This window comes from Heliangelus exortis, chromosome 2, assembly GCF_036169615.1.
Source record: "Heliangelus exortis chromosome 2, bHelExo1.hap1, whole genome shotgun sequence".
NCBI classification, from domain to species: Eukaryota; Metazoa; Chordata; class Aves; order Apodiformes; family Trochilidae; genus Heliangelus; species Heliangelus exortis.
The window spans coordinates 108,492,765-108,518,946 of NC_092423.1; the positions used below are offsets into that span (position 1 = coordinate 108,492,765).

At 40.3% G+C, this 26,182-nt stretch overlaps 1 protein-coding gene across 2 annotated transcripts in view; it reads right to left on the reverse strand.

Annotated features, from left to right (window-relative positions):
- NOL4 (nucleolar protein 4) overlaps positions 1-26,182 on the reverse strand; it is a 187,319-nt gene that overhangs the window by 127,257 nt on the left and 33,880 nt on the right. For both annotated transcript variants that reach the window (XM_071737453.1, XM_071737452.1), the window contains exons 2-5: positions 24,968-25,117; positions 14,492-14,603; positions 13,859-13,971; positions 8,994-9,126 (exon numbers count right to left, since the gene is read on the reverse strand). In XM_071737453.1, the coding sequence (XP_071593554.1) occupies positions 8,994-9,126; positions 13,859-13,971; positions 14,492-14,603; positions 24,968-25,117 (508 nt within the window). The remainder of the gene's footprint in view (positions 1-8,993; positions 9,127-13,858; positions 13,972-14,491; positions 14,604-24,967; positions 25,118-26,182) is intronic.

A 26,182-nucleotide genomic window follows, 5' to 3' on the forward strand; every position in this document is an offset into this window, starting at 1 on the left:
AAATACAACATAGTGAAGAATTAGCAGCTAAATTTAATTTTCTTTAAAGCACTTTTTACACTCCCTTTACTGAAATAAAAACATTTTATTATACTAGTCTGTGTTAAGCATAATATGGAAAAAAAAAGAAGTAAATGCCTAGCATGCATTTAAACTGTTCTTATGGAAAAACCTGTGTCTGTACTGTAAGAAATAGATTAAATTAAATCAAGCAATCTCTTCCCATATCCCCTGCTAAAGTTAAGTGTACATATGAAAAGATAAACTAGGTGAAGTGCCTGTACCAGAAAGCAAAACTACATCCCTATAATCAGAATGCCTCTCCTTAATTTTGATGGTATAGAAAAATGGGAGGGAAATCCTGAGAGATGCTAAGATAACACAAAATAACCCTGAAAATCAACCAAAACCAAACCAATCGTTTCAGAAATCCTTAGTTCCTAGGCCTTGCATACTGAAACCAGAAGCAAATTGGTTCCCTTCAGTACCTTCATAAGGAAGAGAGACAACGGTTGTTTAGTATTATTGCCAATGTGAAATATCATAGAATCACAGAATTGGCTGGGTTGGAAGGGACCTCAGAGATCATCAAGTCCAACCCTTGATCCACTACCGCTGCAGTTACCAGACCATGGCACTGAGTGCCACATCCAGTCTCTTTTTAAATATCTCCAGGGACAGAGAATCCACTACTTCCCTGGGCAGCCCATTCCAGTGCTTGATCACCCTCTCAGTAAAGAAATTCTTTCTAATGTCCAACCTAAACCTCCCCTGGCACAACTTGAGACCGTGCCCTCTTGTCTTGCTGAGAGTTGCCTGGGAAAAGAGATCAACCCCCCCCTGGCTACACCCTCCTTTCAGGGAGTTGTAGAGAGTGATGAGGTCTCCCCTGAGCCTCCTCTTCTCCAGGCTGAACAGCCCCAGCTCCCTCAGCCTCTCCTCATAGGATCTGTGCTCGAGTCCCTTCACCAGCCTGGTTGCCCTCCTTTGGACCTGCTCCAGGACCTCAATATCCTTCCTAAACTGAGGGGCCCAGAACTAGACACAGTACTCGAGGTGTGGCCTCACCAGTGCTGAGTACAGGGGCAGAATCACTTCCTTGGACCTGCTGGCCACGCTGTTCCTGATACAGGCCAGGATGCCATTGGCCTTCGATATCCTCAATATCCTTCCTATACTGAAGGGCAGTCTGGTACCAGTGCAGCCTGCAGACCTGTTTTGAAGGTGCAGAAGACCACAGGTCTGTTGCCAGCCTTTTACACAGGGCAAGGCTTCACTTCCCACTAGACTGCTGATGTAAAAAAGAATGGCTGTGAATAGAGTGAATGGACTGTAAGCATTTTAGCATTACTTGTGAAAAGATAATTCTAATTTTTCGGCTATTATTGGCTGCAAGTATTCCCTGATGTAATTACGGAGTAATAGCTGAGAACTTGATTGCAACCAACAGTTAGGAGCTTGTTGCTAACAAGGCAAACATGACAAACAATTTTGAGGCAATTATTGTCATTACAAGCCACACTCAATTGTTCAAGGCAAGAGTAATAGAAAGTGACAGTTGTGCAGCTGGGAGGGTGGTGCGGGAAATGGGATTGTTCCCTGGTTGCAAGAGACCAGGCAGACTGCAGCAGAGAGTCTGCTCAGTGCATAATTCATGTTTAATAATATTTTACTCTCGAAAACGAATGACAGTATAGGACAAATAAAAAACAAACAACAAAAAAAAAAAAACAAAAACCCAAACCAAACCAAACAAAAAAACCAAAAAAACAAACAAAAAAACCCACCCAAAAACCGACAAAAAACCCACCCCAAAAACTAAACCAGAGATACCAAAAAAAGAACACGAGTTATAAAAAGGAGACACACAGAAGTAAAGTGGAAGAGAGTGGAGACACTCAGCACAGCAAACTCACAAGATGCTTGCAACTAGCCAGTGAAATGCAGTAACTCTACATGTGAATAGAGTCAATTGTAAAAGTAACCAACTTGCCACGCTTCAGCAAGAGGGCTGCTCATGCCCAAATCCTGCTTTGAGACACCTGTCTGATTAGGCAGGCCCACAGAGTTAGTGAAGTTCTGATCTGAACCATGCCTCCACTTAATGACATTAATCTGGACTTACAAAGGAAGGGGTGCTCTCCATGGAGAGACACGGGCACAGAACCCTTCCCAAATTTGAGTTGTTAGACAGCTGATGGAAGGTTTCATTTATTGTATAATAGAAATGCCTCATCTATCAGCTCAGCACTCTGATGAGAATGCACATACTGGCTGTCTCATCAGCAGCCAGTACATTAAAACACTTGATTGCTGAAAGTTCTGCCCACCTCTCCTCAATGACATTAAGGACTGAAAGTTTATAACATGGCTGCACCAACATCCCAAGCTCTTGCCCAGGCTCAGCACAATGCATTATCATGGACATCCTAACTCATGCTGCTCAAGAGTAATTACAGTGTCACTTGTAGTGCCTTTTGCACTGACACAGTATTACTTCTAAAGAAGCTCTTAAAATGACAGTAGAACAGTGGAACTAAAGGCCCACAATTATCTGTCTTTCAGGTTTTGTTTCAGTATTTTTTTCCTCAATCTTAAACATGTTGGTTTGTGCAAATCACGTTACATCAAAGCAAATCTGATGGTCCAAATCACCCCAGGTATAGCTCCACTGAAGTAAAATAATACCAGAACTTCATGCCAGGTTCTCAGGTCCACTTTAACTCTGCTCAGGTGAAGATGAGACTAATTTTCTGAGAGTAATATGTTATAACTAACTCCCCAACCTTTGTGATTTTGACATATTACACACGTCAGCACAACGCATAAACTTCCTCAGAAATTGTCTTTTGCTTTATACAGTAACAAAGCTGGTGCTTGCAAAAAGCAGCCCATAGACAGCTATAGAGACCTTTGCTTATCCTCAGAACACGTTGCCAAGAAGCTGAAGCAGAGACCTTCCTCCTTCTTTCTTGCCAGCCTCAGTCCTCATCTTTGGGACACAGTTGTTGCCCTCATTCAGCCCCTGCTGCCTCTGCCCCTGTTCTGAGAGAAAGGTAATATCTCCTCATCCAGCTGAGCTTTCCTCTTCAGGGAAACCAGAGCAAGATCACAAAAGATGATGCATGAGGTGCTGTATTGCTAACATTGCTTGGAGGTTACTGTAGTCCTCTCTTCTCTTCCTCTGTCATGAGATAGGCAGGTATCTTGGATCTCTATCAGAAGACTATGTTAGAAGTATTTATTGTTTCACCCTTAGTCATAAGAAGCCAGGTTATTGCCCTAAGCATTGCAAGATTCACTGGCCCAAGCAAGACTAGAAGTCTGAATATTCCACAAAATTCAGACAGCTATTCCAGCCCTAGCTCAAAGGTCTGCCACTTCACTAAAACCATCAAGAAGTAGCAATTGTTTTTCTATACTCTTTATAAGCTAACAGTGCTACCTCCTTGATTCTTAATCAGTCCAAACTCTCACCATTAAGCTCAAATTACCTTTTGCTTTAGAGTAAAATGCTTCTTAACTTAGCATGTCCAATGTCTTGTATAATGCATAAGAATAACAGGCAACTTTTATAGCATTGTATCTGTGTTAACAGGTATCTACAAATTGCAAATAAAACTAGTCAAGACACAGAAAATCCCCCAAATGAAAAGGCGTTATAAATTTATATGAGGTTGTGTGGAGGAAAACTGGCAGGCTGCTATTAGTTTTACTTTTAATATTGTTATTAAATCTTTATGACTTCATGTGGTAATTTTACTGCATTCCATATACCACATAAATGTCAGGTGCTTTGTTTCGAAGCCTAAACCAGTAAAGCTTTTAAGTAAAAGACACCCAAACTCTGCAAACACTTCAGTTAATCGTGGGCCTTTACTGAAGGCAAGTGGACTTAAACCTCATACAAAACAAGAGTCTTTGTAAAACCTTTCAGTGCTTGTTGAACAGAAATCAAAGGCACAATATCTATGAATGTTGTAAATTAATGTAAAATCACATTTCCACTGAACACTCTTAATTAGCAGCAAAAAGGTTGTCAGGGATTTAGTGCTGGAAGTCATCTGCTCGGACGTCTTTTTTACCACAAGATATCAAGAGCAGAGCCAAAACATTGTCAAGAGTGGCTCCGTCACCAATCCCTCTTCATTTTGACCTGAAGTTGGTGTTTGAACCCATAAATTTCACTTAAATTACTTTATGGAAAAAGAAAAGTCAGTATTTTAAGACATGGAGTTGAGGTTTTAGTGGAATAAATACAAAAGCAGAAAGTAGTACAATAGTAAAACTGGTTGAGGGTGGGAAGATAGATGAAACACGTGGCATGGACTCAGTTTAGAAAAAAGAAACCAACAGCAAGCACCAGTAGAGCAAACTTTGCACCCTTGCACAGAAACACAGTTTTGACAAATCATTCTGCCAAAGTTACTTGTTTCAGGTAGAGCTGCTGAGGAAAGACTATAGCTTTGATTTAGAAAACGTATTTAGATAGCTAACTCCAATACCTGTCTATCCCACAAACACCATGTGAGTAAGGAGAATAGTTGACATGAACAACCACATCTCCCACATTTATACTGTGGAAAACCTGGTGATTTGAACATTATGGGGAAAGAGGACTGGAAAAACCCTAAATTACTTGAAGGCATAGTCCTCTGTTGCATCACACTACTATTGCTCAATTTTCTATAAATTGAAGAAGAATACAAGCAGGAGAATCTTAACAGCAATCTCCAAGTCCAAGATGATATCATGACCCCTGCCCATGGCTGAACTGTGACATATTTTTTCATAGCTTGCTGCTATGGGCACAGTCTCTGTGCAGTGATTGTGAAGCAGAGTTCTATATAAATATGTACAAATAGGTCACTGTCTTTTTCTAAAACTACATTGAAGAAAACATAGTCCCTCCACCCAAATCCAGACAAATCATTGATATGCTTTGGTGTACCTCCATACAGTGAGAAACACTGAAAATAAATTAATTCTGCATCTTTCAGTGATTTGTAGTCTCATCCCTGACTTTCATTTGATAGCGCACATACTGAAAACAAAATAAAACAAAACAAATAGTTTAAAAAAACAAACATAAAATTTATACCTAATCCATGTTACTTTTAGAATTGTGCATGTTCTTAATTTTCTCTAATGAGAGCATCCCCCTACACTTCCCTCATCTTGGTAACTAATGAGCCACCACAGCCAAACACACTCCACTGTTCTGCCTAGGGCTCCAGCTAACAGGAAAGGGCAGTAAGAGTTCCTTTTCCCCTCAAGGTAGAAGCTCTTGTTGTCCCTCTGGCAGACCTATCTAGAGGTCAGTTTTCACTACAAAAATTATTTTTGTACAGGTTGAAGTACTAATTAAAAACCAAAACATGTTCCTTTATTTCTAACTCAGTTTGCAAACCTTGCCTGCTGTCTGTGGCCCGAGACAAGGACAAAAGGGTCTGATCCAGCAGCATCAGAGTCCCCCCAAAGTGGTTTTAGGAAGAGGTAGAATTAAAGACAGCTCTCAAGAGGGAGCTTTGCCCACATATAAGAGGTACACAGGGCTCAGTCCAAAGCACTTGGCTTAGGACAAGGGAACCAAAGCAAGAAAATAGGGGAAAGGAAGGGGAGAGACTGCAAAAGAGAAAGCAACACACCAGCAATTTGCAGCTTCATTATCCAGCTGGCTGCTAGGGAAAGCAGCTCTGAGGCACTGGTAACCAGATAGCCCTACCCGGTTCCCAGCTGGGGAATGAACCGACTGCAAATTAGAGCTGCTTTTCCTTTTGTAACTCCCCAGGGAAGAGCAGCAGCTCTTTTCCAACTCCTCCCCCATCGTTGCAGCAGCCCTGCAGGTGCTCAGGATGCTATTTTCAGCCATTCACCAGCAGGTGTGACTCAAGGTCCTGTTACTTAGAAGGGGACAAAGGCTAATATAAAGTGGGAACTGTCCCCCCTAGGATTGTGGCAACTTCAGTACTATGTATACAATTCATCAACTCTCCCCATTTGTCACTTCTTCGATTCCCTATTCACTTAAAATCTCATATGCTTTACACAAGGACTCTTACAGAGCCTCAGTGCACTTCCAGAGCCCAGGACTTTTGTGCCAGACCAGCACCCATCTACTGTGAGCAAACACATACCTTCCTTCTCCATGCCCTCCTTTTTTTCCCAGCATTTTTCCTACTTACCATGACATTTCTGGACGAAGAAGCCTATTGCTTTCAGCTGATATTGTGGGTTGCTCTCATGTTTGCTTTTGTTCTATTTAGATTCAAATTACTTAACCATGAGAAACAGAACACAGAGTAATAGACTGGAAGATGCTGAGAAACCTCAGGTCAAATTTTCTAGTGCGAGCTCTGCAATGGAGTCCCACAGCCAAATGCCTGCCTGAATATGATGCAGGTATAGCCCCAAGGGAAGAGGGTATGAAAGCATCTTATTCCTTTTAAATAGAGAATATCAGCATTCCACTATGCTCTGATAAACTGAACTGGAAGGGATGTCTCCATCTATCCCTCACTGACATGACCAAGCTCCATTGCATTCCTCTAGGGTACACAGATTCTGTTTATATCCTAGTACCAAATCATCTCAAATCCATGAAAAAAACCTGTAAATGTTCCAAAATATTCTCATGCCTCCTTATATGAAAATTCAGGTAAGCACAGTGATACAACACATCACATTTAGGTTCACTGGAGCTTTCACTAATCCACCCTAGGTAGCAGTTTTCCCAGTAATTCCCACTAGCAAATCATTCTCCCAGCAAGGACATCTGGTAGCAGAGGATGTGTGCTCTCCCATTCTACCACAGACACCATTCCCAACCTTACACAGCACCAAGTTTTCACCTGTCAGATGTCAGAAGAGACATTTCAGATGAGCCAAATGCCAAGTGTCTTTCTCTGTAGACTGAATGTGGCAGCTGACATAAAGTACTGTGGACATGTACAATAGTTTGAGGGAAGGGGGCAGGAATCACTTTAGACACACTTACTCATGCTTAGGTGATATTATTGGTGTGTGTGTGTTATAATTATGTATTAAATACACACAGTTCCTCCTTCCACTTCCATACATCTATGCCTGTGTTCTTTACCTTCCTCCAACCTTCTTTTTTCCTGCCCTCTCCTATCATTCTTCTTTCCCTCCCTTCTGCTATGTCTTTCAGTTCTTCTTTCTGCCTCTTCTCCAATATCTGAAAAAGCACTGTTGCTACAGCTAGCCACACTCAGGTTTGCTACCTGACAACAGCTATCACAGGAAAACCATGGAGCAGGAAGAGCTGCTGTTTCAAATCTCTCTCACAGCCGATGCTTTAGCCAGAAGATGCAGCAAAAAACAGGATTGCCTTAGGAAGGTGAGCAAGTACAATCTGGGAGGAAGGGAAGGAAAGCTGAGAGATTTAAAGCAATCCTGTAAGATCACACTACCTGCAGTTCAAAGACCACAGTGCGTTTATTTCCCATACATTTCAAATAGCAAGTGACAGATTTCCAGCATTTTATCATTCAAACTTATGTGCTAATATGATTAGATGTGGCACATGAATCTGGTTGTGGCAGGTATTAAGACATGTATGACAGGCATTTCTTCACAGGTTACTGGGCTATAATTTGTATTCCAGACACACACATGCACACAGCTCTATTAAGAACAGTTTCTTAATAGAACTATTAAGAAAATCTGTATGCAAAATAGATTGAGTATATAGGTAAACAAAAACCTCTGAAATAGTTTTGCACTGAAACTTGGATTCATAAAAATGTCACTTTCCAAAAGATCCCTGAAAGCTCCAGCTTAGCAGTATTATTGTATTAGTCCTGAAAAGTCAAACTTAAAACAGGGAAGTGAACTGCCTTTCCCTACACCTTGTGTATCAGAACTGCTCCTTTAGTGAACATGTGTAAATAGAAACTAAGTCAAAATTTGCACAAATGTTGCGATAGCTTCAGGACACTCAGACAAAAGGCAGTTATGGTTAGAATCTGGCCTGCAAAATTACCACAGACATCCTCCTCCTGCAGCACAGCAGACATTCTTACCTGTCACCAGATCCTATCAGCCACCATGCAGCACATCTCTTCCCACTCAAATAATTTACCAGCTAACAATTGACCATGATGTATAAAGTAGAAAGAATACAGCTTCACCATGAAATTCCATATGTTTAGCATTCAAGGGAGATATAAGAAGCACATCTGAACTGGCGTACATGATCAGGAAATTACAAAGTAACTAACAATAGAAGAGACCTGCACTTGGGTGTTCCACACTCCGGTGCCACCCAGGAGTCACTGCCACAGGCTTTGTGTGCACTTCACAGCCAAGGAGAAAGTTAACTACAAACCAGGCCCAGCTAACTCATTTTCTAAAAAGGGCTGGAGTCAAAGAGTACTGATCTATGCATCTTCTGTGCAAAGTAAAACTTCCAGCTGCTTCACCAACAAATTAGTTTTGTGTTGTAACTAACTTAGAAATAATTAACATTCAGATTTACAATTCTACTCTTTCTGTTTTCTCTTCTTTTACCTATATTTCCCTATTGGAGTTCTTCTTTTTCATCCTTTCTTCTGAATATTACACCCCGACTCTTAGCTCCCAAACAACCACGTTTCTGTCATACCCCTCTCACTCTTTTCAACCAGTAAAAACAACTTTCTCATCCTCTTGGGCTGCCTGAGAAAGGTTTGAGTTTAATTTCCTTTTATGCCTGTGTATGAATACACTACATATATAAAAATAGTAAAATAGTAATACTCAATATATAGGTGAGTGGCCTAAGCACTCACCTGTTGCCTAAGCAACAAATAAATTACCCTCAAGAAAACCCCAGCTTTATCCTCTTCATACTGAGACACAGGGAATATGTATTTCAAATTACTTAATGAAACACACTATGAAGAAGAGGATACAGCAGGTACTAAATGAAGGCACAGAATGGGAAAAAGAGAAAGCAATACCACATTTTCTGTCTGAAATGAGAGCCTTACCATCCTGCTGGCCCTGGAGGTTCTGAGGACTTTGCATTCTCTCTTCCAGATTTGAACTGAGGTCGGAGTTCACAGCTGACATCCTAGTTGAATCACTCATATCAAACTCATCACTTTCTATAGAGCTTTCATCCTGCAAATCAAAGTTTCAGAGAGGTGTCAGAAACCATTATATGCTCTTCCCATTTTATGTGCAGTTCACTCATTCCCATTCCTCTCCCTCACACCTGGTGCAATGCTAAACCTTTGTGTATATAAGCAAATAAGCAGAGCACATACAGAAGAGCAAGCAAAACACAGCATTTATGAGATATGATAATCTGACAAATACAATTTGTTCAACTACAAGGATACTTCATTATCACACATAATTGTTTCCATAGTTATTTTGCAGAAGAGGGCTAGTAACCAGAGACCCCATACCAAGTCCTTGTTATTCAAATTTAGTTGAGAATATTTTTTTGCATTCCCTGCCTGAATTCCCTACCTTTCCCAAGTGAGGCTGGTAACCTCATGGTGGTGGGGTCTAACAAGATTCCATGTCCAAACTCTCTTGACATGTGACCCTTACACTACTACTGTGTTTAAAGCATCTGTTAAAGTGATAAAGCTTATAAAAGTTCTGAGCATGAGCTCAAATGACAGGAAATGGCAATCCAAAGTAATATAATCATATGAGAATCATTTCAAATTTATTCTACCTCATACATCTTTAATACTGTTTATCCACCAAATCTAATTACAAGGGACGATAGCAGAGGCCACAAAGAAAAAGTCCTGATCAAATATTTTGTTCCCTGTTAAAAAAGCAAAACAGTTTTGGGCCTAGTCCAGCAAATGTTCTCATATCTGTCTAAATTTACTTTTTTGAGTCTCACTAAAGTTCATGCGTGCGTTCATGAATTAAAAATTAAGTATCCCCAATTTTTGCCCTGTAAGCTCCTGGAGCAACACATAACTCTATGGTGATAGATTTTTAGAAACAACTTTTCTGACATAATTACTCCTGTTATGAAGAAAACTCATTTAAAGAACATACAGAAAAATAAGTCAGATAACTTTGTATCCCTTAAGGATTACTTTAAAATGCTTTTCCAATTAATACAACATTTTTTAAGAAATAAAAACATAACTTTAACAGGATTCTGACTATTTTTTCTGGATTGCTCAACAGAAATTATTTAGAAAAATAGCAATCTTCAGAATATGATTAACGGTGTATTTGTTGTGACCTGATTTCTACAGATGCTGAGAGAGCTGCTTTCTTCTTTCTTAGCACCTAACCCTTAAATCAATTCCTCTTCTGGGTCTCAGTGATGTCCCCAGCTTGCATGGGTGTGTCTTATTTTTGGAAGGGCCATTTCCCATAGTCACAACTCTTGCTGAATAGGAAAGAAATATTGCCAAATGCCATTCATGAGTGAGAGTGGGACGACACACAAGGCAATGCAGTCCTGCATAGTCACAGCAGGACAATTACAAATAAAGAAAGAAACATGTCTTCTTATCCAAGTTCTTTTTAAAAATGAAATGGAGGAGTGAGGGCTTTGCTAGTGGGCACCTACTCACCTGGCCCAGATAAGTGGGAGCACCCGAGTTACAGCATGTCCTGGTTTGGGCCAGGATAAAGGTGATTTCCTGTCTTGTACTTTTGCTTTCAGCTAAGTCTCTTGTAAGTAGCTGCACTTGCTGAAATTAACAGCAAGTTTCTCAGACAGTGTCTGCTTCTAGGACTGATAACACTTGATGTTTATAGTTACTGCTAGAGACTGGTGTGCAGAGCCAAGGACACTGCTCAGCTCTGAGGAACATTTTACCCTCCAGAAGGAAGAAAGAGGTCCCACCTGCAGCCCTCCTTTGGGGAGGAACGGACAAGATAGATGCCAGAATTGACCAAACAGAGTATTCCATCCCATACACATCACACTCAGGATAAATCTGAGGGATCACAGGGGTCAAGACAGCTTCCAGCTTCCTGCTTCCTGTCCTTCCTGCCTTTCCTGCTTCCCTTTCTTCACCTGTTCCCTGTTTCCTTCAGCATCCTGGAAGGATTCCATCCATTCCTCTGCCTGTGGTCCTGATCTGTGCCAGCCCATATCTGTGTTCCTGCCTCCAGTTCCTGAATGCTGCTGACTCCAGGATTCCAGCCTGGACTTTCCCAGGGCTGCCCTGCAGCCTTGGTGGTGACTTGAGAGTTATTGGGGGAAAAGGAGGGAGGAACATGGTATCAATTTTCCTGTATATTTGTATATATTTAGCAATTTTTCCTGTTTATCATTATTGTTCCAGTGGCTGTGTAGTTTAGTTTCCAACCCATAAGTCTCTCTCCCTTATTCTCTCTCCTTTCTTTATCAGGGAGGAGAGAGAGATTAATAGAGAGCATCTGTCACTCGGTTTAATTGCTGGGCCAGTGTTAAACCCTGACACAGCAGCAGCAAACACCCAAACTATGCCCTTCCACAAGAACCATAGGGTATGGTGCCCACTAGCCTCCTGCCTTGGACTGACAGGGGTAAGGTACACACTGAGGTCTTGGGGAAACACACAGTTCTTTCTCAAAGAGCAAAGACTCCCCTCTTTTGGAAGGCTGTGCCTCTGTTAAGGCACAGTGGTATTTCTCACTGATCCCTTCAAGAAACAGCAGAGCAGCAAATTACATTTTCCAGTTGTGAGGTTAGAAAACCTGTATGAGCTCCCAGAAAGGGAGCTCTGGCTACCCAACATTGGTATAGGTATAAGAAACTGCTCATGGGATGACTGTGCTTGCCTGTGGCACTCTGCAGAGTATCTACACCTTTCTCCCTGAACTGGGCAACCATTTATCTGAACCTGTGTGGACACTCAGGCGTGGGGAGAAGAGCTGGGAGCCACTGGCATCTCTGTACCAGCTGCAGCACAGCTGTGAATTCCCCACACAGTGATGAGCTCTCCTGTTCTTCCTTTTCACTGATAATCTTAGCTTAAAATGATGAATTGAGGATGGGAGAATCAGGAGGCTTTCAGTCACTGTGCTAGCTGGTTGTGATATCCAAGTTGACTCCCCTCTCAATTCCACCCCCTCCATGGGAATACAGATATGATTGATGAAACCTTGGAAACAGAGCCTTCTTACAAACCCAAGCATGTTTTTAAGTGCATGAAATAGTTTCAATGTATGCACCAGAAATCCTCCTGCTTTGTAGTACATTTTCACTGCCGTTTTGTTCACAGAGCAACAAATGTACAGCCCAGAGAAAAAAAAAAAAAAAGAAATTCTTAGCAAAGCTCTGCTTTGAGAAAAGATGTAAAGATTACCTTAAGAACTTCCCTTGTGTTCACTCTGCCCTGGCAAACACATGATTTCTAAAACATACCAAAGATTACTCTTCATAAATCCAGTGCTGCAAATATTTCAGACACAATGACATGAGAGCTGCAAAACCAAGCCAGGCAGGAAGACCCAGCAATGGTGGTTCCTGCTGCCACCCTATCATTGCCAATGGTTCATCTAGATGAAAAAATGTTTTTAAAAAAATTTTAGTCATCAGACCAGACTACACCAAATCATAGAGACTGTAGAAGCAATGTGGCAGGTGGTCCTAATCCAACACGAGTGCTTGATCCTGTTGTGGGAAGAATGATTCTTAAAGGGAGGGAGTAGGAAAAACAATGAGTCCTTTAACTTCTAATGCAGAGATAAAGCCTCTTCTCTCCTGCTCCTTCAAGCCCTGATGCCAGATTCCTGAAAAGGGGCAGCACACAGTGGGGAGACTCAATCAGAGGTGAAGACAACCAGGCTGCATTTGTGCACAAAAAACCCAAAGATCTCTCCCCATACCCTTGAAAATTGAAAATAAAAAGCAAAAGTGAAAAAAGGATCAGGATTTTCTAGAAGAGTATTAAAATCCCCATCCTATGGGGTGCTGAATAATTCATAAATCTTCACCAATAGCCCATATCTACTTATTATGAAACTAAATCTAGCTGACTCCACAGAAGTCAGGAGTCAGTCAGAGTCTTTGACATAATCCAGCTCCTACGGTTATTGAGGGTTTTCTTTATTAAAAAAAACATCCTCTAGTTAGGCAGAAGGACACAGCATGTAGGATTGCTTTTTAGTTGGCACATAGCTGGGCTTCTAAGTATTTGGCAGGTAAATGGAAAGTTAACACATTTCCAGCAAAATGAGTAGTACCAATAATATGTAGTACCAATAATTTGGTAGGTGCCATTCAATTGATGAAGCACTTCTAAAAATCTGCAAAAATTCTGAATAAATCATAGAAAGAAAATAATTTTTGAGAATAAATAAATGTAATTCAACTCAAATTCTCTCTGAAGAAATTCGCTTGTCAGCCTACTTCCCTTCCTTTTTTCCAGGTTTTGTCTCAAAATTTAAAAAGCAGCCCCTACTCTTAAAGATTTCAACTGATGTTGCCAGAGCTTCTATCTATATCCCTATAATGTGTTGCATCCTGGCTGCTAACCTTGAGAACATTATGGCATTCATTTCAGCTGTTGATGGTATTGCTTTCAAGAAGCACACAATGAAAGACACTGCTGAGCGCAGCACTAAGTCTTGGGTGAATGTGCTGCCCTCCTTAACCTTTCCACTGGTCCAGATGGTAAAAGGGCACCTTCACATAATTTTAAGCAGTATAGCATATTACCCCTGACCATGGAAGGGTGGTAAGTCGTGACACACTCTCTGAAACCTGATTACTTGCAGACAGTCTTTGTTTGGTTTCAGCGTCTCTGTTTCAGCAATGAAATGACACAGATGGAATCAAGATTCATCTTCAGTTCAGTTTCCTGGCTACCACAAAGACAAGCACCTCCAAACAGAGGAGAACAAAAAGACAAATTTAAGAGAGTTAGGGTTTTACCTCATCTTGCTGTGAATTTAGTAGCTGCAGTTTCATGTGTTTCATATAGGCCATAGTAATTGGCATGTTGTAATCAATCATACTGGTCACCAAAGTTGGAGGTTTTCCATTATCTGCAATAAAAATATTTATAATTATTTATAATATTTATAATTCATTCAGTGTTGTGGAGGCCACTTCGCCTACTCTGCAGTCTAAGTCAGAGAGTTACATCATTTTAGTTCTAACTTTGGCATTTTCAGTTGCTTGTAGGCTGTACAGATGGGAGTTTCCCAAAGAAAAATGAAAATCACTGAAAAGTGATGAGTTCTATCCTAAATTACTACCACATATGCACCCTATCTATTCCTTATGTTTAAGCCCCCATATAAGCATATCCATAGCAAAATAAGTTATTTCCTCCAGATAAAACCATCTTTCTATTGAGGGTGCACACAGTATTACACTCCATTCTTAAAAAAAAAAAAAAAGCAGATGATTCACTACCTTCCAGATTAAGTAAATGAGATGATCTGATTTATTGAACTGTTCCACTCTACCAAATTTTTATGAACCCTCACTTAAGCTAGGAAAATATAAATGGTTGCTAGAAATAAAATTATTTTACATCCCACTATTTGACACTAAAACTACCTTTATGATCCGCTCCATCTGGGTTTAAATGCATTCTTTTCTGGCACTCTGAGCAGCTCATTAGAAATCGTGTCACCGCTTCTCTCGGTAGGAAGGCATAGGTCTCTGAAATCTGAAATGAAGGACAAAATACAGGAATTATTCTGTAAGCTGATTGAACATGATTTAACAGAACTGATAATTATATTTCCAAATAAGGCACATTATCTTATAACGCCAGGAAGCACAACAAAAGCACGTTCTCAGATTTTGGAGGTTTCCTCCTTTCAACATTATCATTCTACCCCCAACCACAAGGAAGCATCAGAGGGAATTATTTTTTTTTTTTTTTAAAGGAGAGAGGAGGAAGCAGGTATTGCTGTTTTTCAAGATTGTGTTCCTCCTTTTCTCCCCAAGGATGCACCTATCTTTATAGACATTTTTGCCTTTCTGTAAAGGGCCTGGAGGAGGCAGTTGCTGCCAAGCTGAAAATGAGCCAACACAGCATACTCTCTGATCACAGAGGAAGCAAATCTCATACTGGTTACATCAAGTGTACAGCCAGCAGATCTAGAAAAGTTATTATCCCTCTCTACTGAGCGCTGATAAGACAGCATCCAGGATGATATGCCTGGATTTCCCCTCCACAGTTCAGAAAAGCTGCTGAGAAAAAGGAGAGGACTCTTTGGCAAACCATGGTGGAGGCTAAAGCAGGTGACTTGAAGCAGAGAAGAGAGCTCGATATGTGTTGTGCAACAAAGAAAAGGTTACAAGGCAGGGAAAGATCCAATTGCTTGTAGGAAGTGCAGAAAGATTGAGGTGGGGTGTATGAAAATGTGGATGCAGAAAGGACACTGCATTTTATAAGAGCATGTGGCGATAGGATGTTGCGGTGAGCCTTCTCTCAGGGACACAGCTCTTCTCCGGAGCTCTCTTGCCATCCCTCCCCTCAGGCCTCTTCCTCTCTTGTCTCCTTCTGCTTCTGGGAGCATGCCTTTTATTTTGCCCTTCAGCCCCGCCTATTTCTGGCTGGGGCAGGCCCTAATTATTGGGCACAGCTGGGCCTAAGCTCCCAGTTCATTATCGGCGACACCTGAGGACTTGTGGTTCTCTCTACATAGGACAAGGGGGAACGGTTTCAAACTGGAAGAGTGCAGATTTAGATTAGGAATTAGGAAGAAATTCTGTACTCTGAACCTGATGAGACACTGGCACAGGTTGCCCAGAGAAGTTGAGGATGCCCCATCCCCAGCAGTGTTCAATACCAGGACAGGTTGCCCAGAGAAGTTGAGGATGCCCCATCCCCAGCAGTGTTCAATACCAGGATGGATGGGGCTCTAAGCAACCTGGTCTATAAGGAGGTGTCCCTGCTTATTGCAGGGACATTGAAACTATATGATCTTTAAGGTCCCTTCCAACCCAAAGCATTCTATGATTCTATGAAAAGATACCTTTCTTTTACAAATCGTAAAGGGATTAAATACTTTGTAAATCACTCGTGCTCTTCAAAAGAATGTTAAAGCTGGAATGGCCTGTTATAACTCTCTTCCACTCGCCTTCACTTGTCACCAATCTGCCCTGCATTGAAACTTATGTTTCCTAAAACTCTATGGACCAACTCAATCAGTGACAGCTTTTTGAAAAATAGATGGAGTTGCAGTTAGCATTTGTTGATGTGACATGAGTCACGGAAGTACACAGGAAATTATGAACTGTAAAATAACAAGCTAACTGTATCACCCTGTTTATGGTACTGTTGTTTAGGCTGTTTGTTGTTGTTTTCCTATATAACTGAAATCTTATTTGAGAGTGAGAAGAAGACTTGTATAAAAACAAAATTTGTCCTGTGACAGTTCTTCTCTGGGCCTGAAACAATTTATCTGAAAATGAAGGTACTGTATGAAGCCACTTTTGAATGTGAGTTCCTTCCATAAAAATATTTTTACATTATTGTTGTGGGTTTTTTACCTCAGAATGCTCATTTACCTTTTTAAATATGAAAACATTGGTTAAACTCATGCTTTATGGAATCTAAAAAAAAGAATGTAAAATCAGTGAGAATTTAGCATTAACAAAATTGGTGAATACACATACATAGAAACCTCTCTGTCATATCATTTAATACATTTAGCACAGTATTGAAATTAATGGAGCTTACCCATGAATTCATTGGTTGCCTGCAATTAATAGGAATGCTCCATTTATTCTAATCAAGCAATTCTGTCAAAATTCCAGTGTTTCTCAAAGTAGATGAAAATCCTCCATGGAAAACAAGTGAGCTAGGTTCCAGATTTGGTAGGTATGCTCCACCAAGTAAGGGAACTGGGTTTTATAACTAAATTTGTCCACAGAGCAGATGCTTGTGTCTCCAACCTCCCACTGCAACACAGTTTTAAGGATGCCCTTTCCTAAATAAGACCAGTTTCCACCAACTTCCTCCCTTGCTTAGCTTGTAATCTCAATCAATCACTTACAGTCCAAGACTCCAGCCTGAATAACTTGGTATAACACAGTGGTTATCACGTTAAGAGATACATAGAGGACACAGCCCACAGCTTTCCTTATTCTCACTCCTTGAATGGACACAAAATCATCTTTCTGGTTTTTAGCATCACAAAGCTTACAAAAAAACAAAACCAACCCCAAACCTCATGCCCCCAGCAGTGCAGACTCCAGTTTGCCTTTCTCATTTAAAAGGGGCATATCTACTTAACAAGATGCAGAGAGCCACTTGCTCCCTCTGGCCATGGTCCCAACCTTCTGGCTTAGCACCAGCTGTGGCCGGGAAGCTCTCTAAGCAAATGAGCACAAAGCTGAACACAATATCCTCTATTTCACCCTTCAGAAGACCTTGCTAGCCTTTGCAGAGGGTTGGACTGATGGACATGGACCTGGCTTGCATGTATTTTAGAGCACAACCTGGAAACCTACGACACCTTCTAAGTAATTACTCAGAAATACCTGTGACAGTGGTCTGATTTTATCAGGAAAATTTGTTTCTGTCCTCCAGTCTATCTGAAAGAAAGCACTAATGACTCAGTACTCATTGATGCTGTGTGTTCTCACTGCCTTCAGCAGCCCTGCTCCTACCCCTCTTCTCAAGGCTAACAAAAAATATAGCCAGACCATCTTGTTCATGATGTGCTGCAATAAAAGAGGTTTTTTTACTGCAATTTCACACACACAAAAAAAAAACAAAACAACAAAAAAATACCCCAAACAAATCCACACCCTTCTACATTTTAAGAAAAAAGGGAGCCAGATAAGTGGGGGACATTGCATTATTTACATCCATACACTGTACTTCTTGCATGCCTTAGAAGACACAGATCATGCATATGCTTATACCAATCAAAGAACAATCACTGCTAACTTACTATACAAATATATTTATAAAAAATATGTGTATTTACATAAATAATACTTACTGATAAAAGTACTTGGATTGCTTTTAAAACAGTAGAAGTACATTTTTTTCAAATAGGATGCTTTTGTAGTATCCTTATATGATTCCTTATTCTTACTAGTGGCTTTATTGAATGTTAGTATATATCTTATATATACTATATATATTAGTATGTACTATATACTATATATATTGGTTTATATATTACATACTATAATGACTATATATAATACTATATAGCATATAGTATATTTTATATTGTGTTATATGTTATTATTATATTATTATTATTAATTATTGTATATATATTATATATATTAGTATATATTCTGTTGCTTGTAAAAATTTGTTATCATGTCTCAGGACATATGTACCATGGACAGATCACAAAATAATCAGATTCTAGGAGACTGGGTTTTAGGTATTATGTAGTAGGCATAGCTATTACAGCTGAATGCTATTTACATTTTGAAGGGAAAAAATACAAATGAAGAAGAAACTAGACAGCTGGAGCATTAAGCAAAGAGTGCCAAAATCATATAGGGCTTGTTTTAGCCCCAAAAGTCACACGATAAGATGCAGAACACTACCCAACAGTATAGTCCATGTACACCTATGCATATTTCATTTGAAGCCTGAGGAAAATCAGGTAGCTGACTTCAGTAGTTTCAGAATCAAACCTTCCGTGATTTTATTTTGCCATTCACAAGAAGTCTACAAGATAATAGAATCTGACATATATCAATCCATCCAACAACAAAGATCTGTAATCATCTACACACTGCTGACTGGATCCCATGAAGATCACAGCTGCTACGAGGCAAGTAATCCAGTGCCTGAGCATGCAATGTGATATACATCAGAGCTAAGTGATGAATGCTTTAATTGTCCAGGAAAAGTGTATTGTGTTCCTGTTGCATCACTGCAGGCAGAGAAAACAGGCAAAGTCTTTATGCTCTCCAACATTCAGATGATTTAAGTACAGGATGATGTGATAATGTAGCTTTCAGAGCTACATTTTTGTTTGGAAAATTAACAAGCTCTATACTGAAAGGCAGATTTTAGGGCACATATGGTAAAGCAGGAAAGACAAGTGTGAGAAGGAGTGAAATTTTGCAAGGGAACCTATTAACCCCTAGAGCATTAATATGGAGGATGTAATGTGTAGTCTGGAAGATACAACGTGTCAGAATAGAGGGAATTTTTGTTTTATGTGTATATTTTTTTAATTAAGGAGGGCAAGGCAGCGGGAAGATGATCCAAGGAAGACTTCCAAAAAGAGAGAGAGAGACAGGGGGAGAAAGTGAAGATGGTAATCTGTCCTGGGCCCACAGCCATCAAACCAGGTGGCAGAAACTGGTTTCTCGATGACAGGAGGGCAAACCAGCCAAGGAAAGTCCTCTGCTTTCCTCAGCAAGAGGTCAGAATAGAAGGCTGACACAGAAAAGGAGATAGATTACTGCTAGGAATTTTATCAAGAGCTGGTTACCCTGCTATACTGGGGAGAACACTGTTCCCTCTTGTGCTAAGCTTGCGCTTCACAGCTCCCTTTCCTTCCTTCCTTCCTTCCTTCCTTCCTTCCTTCCTTCCTTCCTTCCTTCCTTCCTTCCTTCCTTCCTTCCTTCCTTCCTTCCTTCCTTCCTTCCTTCCTTCCTTCCTTCCTTCCTTCCTTCCTTCCTTCCTTCCTTCCTTCCTTCCTTCCTTCCTTCCTTCCTTCCTTCCTTCCTTCCTCCCTCCCTCCCTCCCTCCCTCCCTCCCATGTATCAGAAGCTGCTCTCTGCAAGGGAAGTGATGGGAAGCACCTGCTCATGGGACCAGTGCCAGCACACTCAACACTCACCCTTTGCAAAAAACCAAGAACAAGTCCATAGGGTAAAAGTACATGGGAGCTGGCTGTTTCACAATGCAGACACCAGCAGTGGGGATGCAAAGGTTTAAGTGTGCTAAGGCCCTCCACAAACCTCGTATTCTTCTGCTCCCCTGAGTGCAAGGTCTGCCTTGAAGGGAAACTAGTCAGGCCCCAAACCTGCTTCAACCTTGTTTGATCAGGGAAGTTGTACTGGAAGATGACAACCTTATTGTACACTGTGACCTCTCAAAAATTCTCCCCCTAGGCAAATACGTTCACTGTGATGCTCAGAGAGGACTCTCAAGAACATTCTTGTTTTGTGAGGGGGAAAATCTCACCTCATGTTCCACAGTCTGGAGAGTTTCTCTTACGGGGACCAGAAAGAGGGAGGCTTGGTCCCAAACCAAGAAACATTTATTACTGCAACAGCTGGATGAAGCATAGGGCCTCAGATATTGCCCCACACCTAACAGACTCCTGTTGTGCATCACATGTTACGTATTTATGTACTACTTACCTGATCAGAGCCTTGCCTCAAGCTACTTTCCCATGACACACATGTTTTACAAGCCTGCTTCTCTTCCAGTTCATCAGCACTGCTCTCTTTTTTCATTCATGGGTTGGGAATTTAATTAACTGACCCATTTCTCCTGCTCAGACATTGTAACCCTCACTCACAACTCAAGTTCACTGCTGTAGACATTTCAAGGCTTTGCATAGCAGCTACACAGATTCAACAGGCAGATATTAAATCACCCTTCACAGGTAAAAATATTCAAGTAAAATAAGCACATGGAACCTAAGGTGGTTTAAGTTGGCTACAAGGCTTCCACAAACAGCTCTGCAATAGATGATGTGTTTTGCTACAGGCAATTTTGTCCAGATATAAAACACAAAGGTAAGGCACTTACTATCACAGCCTATTGTTTCAATGAATGAAAATCTAACATCTCCATAAAAATATTAAGGGAAAATAAAATCTACTCTGAAATATACGCCTTGATCACTATATCTGGCCTACCATTTGCTAGGCCTGAGAGGAGGCAGTGATGTCGCCCTTCTTCAGCCTCATAACAGATTATTTGAGTTTCTTGAAAAATGTAACAAGGCTATTTTTTTCCATGGTTTACTCTTAATTCTAAAGAGCTGTCCTAACAGCTTGAGCCTGTTGCATTATGCTGCTACTGTAGCCACAGCTTTCCCCAGCTACTCCCACCTCTGATAGACCTCTCATCAGTTGAATTCACATTTTAGATACAGCTCAATAGTTTAAATCAGGAAATGCAGCTCTGCAAAGGCACAAAAAGCTGAGCACTTGTTGAATGCCTTTCCCAATCCACCAGATGTATTCTTCTGAAGATTTCTCTCCTGTCTGTCCCTGTCTCCACTCAGGCCACTACGGTTCTCCTTTCAGTATGGAATGCCTGCACAAAAATGAGTTCTTCAGGACAGAGAGATGCAGATGCTCTGTGCTTCCTCCTGACTGCTTAACCAAATCCTCACATCAGCACATTTCACCCCAACTGCTATGGAGCCTGGCAGGGGACCCAGGAAGGCCAGATGAGGATGGATCTGTTCAGGCACTACTGCTTCCCTTGGTACCAAGCAATGTGCTCTCTCCCACCTCTCTAGTCACCTGTGCTCCTGATGAGCAACCAACCTGGCCAGGCCTTGGGTCACATATCCTGCCTTTCTGAGGGAACTGTATCCCAGATCATGGCTCTCGGAGTTCTCCATGTTTGTAAACTTCCCTGGCAACCGAGGAACTAGCTGAGATGATAAAACATCATGTTAAGCATTCATTCTGTCTGGTGTAATTTTATGTCAATGCTGCTATGCTCCAGATACGATTTGAAGTCCTTTTATATATAAGATTTCATTTTATATATATATCAGCCAGGTCGTCTTCTTTTGCCAGTGTAGATCTATCTACAATTATGCTGGCAAGGAACACAGCCCATCAATGCTATATCATACACAAGTTCGACACTTGAAAAAAGCATAAAACCTACCAGTTAAAAGACAATCTCACTCTTCTTTGTATATTGTTAAGGCTACTCCCTCACATCATCTACACAGACTTTGTAAGATTCCCTTCTCATTTCTTAGTATTCCAAGAGGAAGAAAATGAGACCTTATTCTAAACTTAAATATTGAAGCACAGATGCTTTTCTAATTAATCTAGAAGATTTGCGCCAAGAAATCATAAAGTTTGAGTTTGGCATACTGCTGTCCCAATTAAAATGTAAAGGCTCCCTTCCAATACACTGCTTTTTTAGAGGTACCAAGTACCATTTCCTATTTATCTTCCTGTACAGCACCACTTTAGGAAGTCCCACAGAAATCAGTTGTAAAAATGCCATTCGTTTCCACGCAGTTAATATAAACAAGTCAGTGCAGACTACAGATTCACTAATTTAGTTTGTAAGCTGTTCTGAACACACTTTCAGAGACATACTGATGTATTTTAGCACTCTGGCATCTGGGGTGTCTCTATAAAAAAGTTTGTTATTCCATATGAGTGCAAGCAATAGTTAATTAAGTCACATTTGACAATTTCAGTACCCTTCTAAACATGCTTGAGCACTATCTAAAATTTTGAGTGGAGCAGGTTCACTATTGAAAATAGAGACCAACACAGGTATAAGCAAAATAATTTCTTGAAATTGATATGCTGCAGTTCTTAGGGCTATGCCAAAAGTTTTTTTAGAAATAGTCAGGTATTGAAAGTGCCTGACAATATTTATGAACTTCGGAAGTTGTTTTCTCCCCATCATTTTGCTGTTAAAATGCTTCAGTTATCAGTCAGAGAGTGGAGGCAATGTGATCATCACGTGCCAGGAATTATGAATAACAAACAGCAGTTGTGGCACACAGTTTGTGAACCATCCTTCCTGTAAAAATTCTTCACTCCACTCAGACTATTCAGTGAATATTTATACATGGTAAATTCAGATACATTCACAGATCTCAAGGATGATTCACTTTTGACATGTGAATGAAGAAACAAGACTAAATTAATCTTGTTCCCAATTCACTTAATAACATTAAACCCTGCCAAAGTACTTCAGTTTGATTTATAAAGCTTTTAGGGTATAATATTTTCTGAGACAGTTATCTGAGGCACTACCTCTTTCCTTCTGCAATGCCACAGAGGAGAAACACAGACAGACACTGTGTGGCTTGCTGGAAGAGACCACCAGTCCAGCTCACAACTGTTAGGGATGCCATGCAGTCTGGTAAAAGAGCCTGCTTTTCCCCAGATAGCCTGGTACAGTTTGAGACCTGTTTATTTAACCTAATTCTCATGTTGAGATAGAGAGACAGAGTTGGTATTAATTTGTTCTGGAGTACTTTTTCCTTTTTTTTAATCTACGGAAATCTTTAAAAATTATATGTGAATCCTGTCCTTGAGAAATACAGTTCGATGTCTTTAACAAACTTACATGCAATGAATTGAATGCACAAATATTGCAGACTCTGCTATTGACATAAACTTACATCTGGGAATCTTTATCCTCTGCTCGTAACAATGTAATAAGCTCACTTCTCAACTACAATAAAAGTTAACATCAAATAAAACTACTGTGTAGGCTATTGAATCTGCACAAATAGTTCTGCGCACAGAGGAGGCACTAGCTGTCGTTCATACTATTCACAATAAATGGATTTCTTATATGACCTGGAATCATGGGATTCTTATGGTAGCAAATATTATACTTGGCATCTATTTGTAGGATGATGACTTGAAATATTGTATTTACAGTTGGCAGTACTCCTTATCCTTGTATATTATTCTACAAAGTTTGTGAACTATAACTTTGAACAGCTTACTGAAGTAAGACAAAACAGAAAGAGGAAGGTCAATGAAAATATTACTTTTCTGATGCTTTCTAAAAGAGAAGACCAAGTATCAAAACGGTCAAGGTGACAGAATAAAATTAATTTTGACAGTTTGTGTTTTTATACCCTGAAATATCACTCCAAGCCTTACAAAGCATGCCCAAATGCCTGGTGTCTTTCTTTATACATCTATTGTAAGGTCAATTCCGCTGAGAACAAATTATAAGAAATCTTGCCAAGAGCTTATTCCACATCAAACCATCTGAAACAGCCTATAAATAAAACGTCTGTGGAGGGACTCACAGCTACATAGTAAGGACTTACATACCTAAATAAAACAGTAACAGAAGAATATCTATTCCTTATGGCTAAAACTGAAGATGTGAGTATCACAAACAAGTCACCCCAGGGACCCGTGCGCAGCCCCCGTCAGCCCCATCCCCCTGGAGCAATGGCTGGAGGTGCCTTGGATACCCTGCACCCTGGCTGGGAGCCCCCACCCTGATGCTCTGGGGGTGCCTCTGCTGCTTTGGCAGCTGGGAACAGCTGGGCAGGTGGATCAGGTTCAACCACTGAGTGTGCCTGGAACCACCACAGCCCCGTGCATGGACGGCTGGCCATCCAGATCCAGGCAAGCAGACACATTTTAAGCCCCCTGAGAAAGCCCAGTAAATGTTTCATTAGTTCTGCCTATGAAAATAAAGTGTTATATTTGTGCCACTAAGCACGAAAGCTATTTATAGCTATTTTAAGCAGCGGCTGAACTAGTTAGGTCAAGTAATAGCAAGCATTTAAAAATCTTAGAAATAATCATTTCCCTCCACTCAGCTGGCTTATGCAGGTGTGACAGCTGTGTTCTCAATACTTCTTTCACTGTAGTAGCTCTCTGGCCTTTTGAATTTTGGATATTTACAACTTTTCATACCATTAAACCATGAAGTACACTTAGTTTGCAGCCGTAAACTGTAAGGCAACTTTATTTATATGCTGAAGCACAGCACCTCATCTAGCAAAGCTGTGTGAATACCTTCCAAGTCTTCTTTAAGACTTCATCCATTTACTAACAATTAATTAATAGAGTTACTAGAGAAATTGTCAAACTATTATAGAAATAACAAATTCTCTGTTTGTACCAATGAGAAAATCTCTACTGAGGTCAATGGCTCTGTTTTTTCTTACACAGAAAGTGCAGCCCTTCTGATTTCTATACTGTATTTTTTCCATCATTATTGAAAGATCTTCAAAATAAATTTGAGGATGAGGGGAAGAGTACTAATCCAGCTGGAAAAACAACAACAAAACCCCCACAAATTGCAAGTCATCTAACTAAGCCCAAATAACTCACTCTTTTAGAGACTTAGGCTCACGTTTAGTTTGTTGGCTGGGGCTTTTTACTTACTGCTTTATACGTTCTCTTCTGTCCAGCATGTTTTCTGATTTGTTCTCCATTAGGCCCAGTTTCCACGTGCATGGAATAGATAATGTCAAAGAAATCTTCTACGACAGCTACCCGCCGTAACGACAGCTTCTCATCTACACCTACCCCATCCTGAAAAGAGAAAAAAGATAAAAGAAAAAGTAAGGAGGACAGGATGAATAAATAAATTATAATAATCATGGAACACGTTCTTCTTTTTTAGCAGAGAGTTAGAAGAAAGGAAGACCCTTCCACTGAGATCTGAAGGTGAACGTCAGAATGCCAGAATTCATCCTGTGAATGACAGAAAAGGTATCGAAGGAAATCTGTATGATCAAAAGGATCATATGGACCCTTGCAAGCAATCCATTTTACTAAGGCAGGGCATTTGGTCTCTAGATAGAAAGCAGTCTTTCACTCCAGTATTGAAAAAACAAAAGAAAAAGTATTTGTGCTTCCTTCTCCAAAAGTACAAACAAGATTCAAAGGCAGAGGCAGTCCAAATACATGGCATGATGTGGCTGTTAATAAGAACACAAAAGCTTTTATCCTCTCATTCCCCTTCCAATTCTCTACCTACCATTTCATAAAGGGTTTTAATTCACACATGACAGAGCTGACTGTAATAATGAATACAAAGGAAGTTATTACAATTTGCCCCTGAAAAACCTGCTTGAAAATACATTACATGAAGACACATGAGGAACACATGAAGACACAACATGAGGAAAAGAAAGGGATATTTTTTTAAATTGTGATTTTTTTTTCACAGATGTCTGGTTGGAACAAATCACAGAGAAGTGAGGACACCTACCATGTGATTTTCAAAAGCCACAATGCCATGGTAGCTAAAGATTTCTAGTCACCAAACTTTCAGTGAGTATTTTAAGCAAGAATGCATTTGAAACTTAACAGACCTGATAATACTGTTACTGCTGCTGTAATTCATGCCACAGCAAAAACTGACTGTGAATAAACACGTGCAATTATTGCTGTGGTGACCAAATAATGGCCAAAGATGAGAAATGAAAAGGCAGTAGTTACATATGACTCCCAGTTGCCACCTCACTGCTAGTAACTTCTTGCTAACTCATTCCAGTAAGTTAGCTGAATGTGTGCAAATAGAATTTGTTTTTCTCACTGCCCCTATTTTATTCCAGCCTACTTAGTCATATTTTTCAGAGTTCAGGGGAAGAA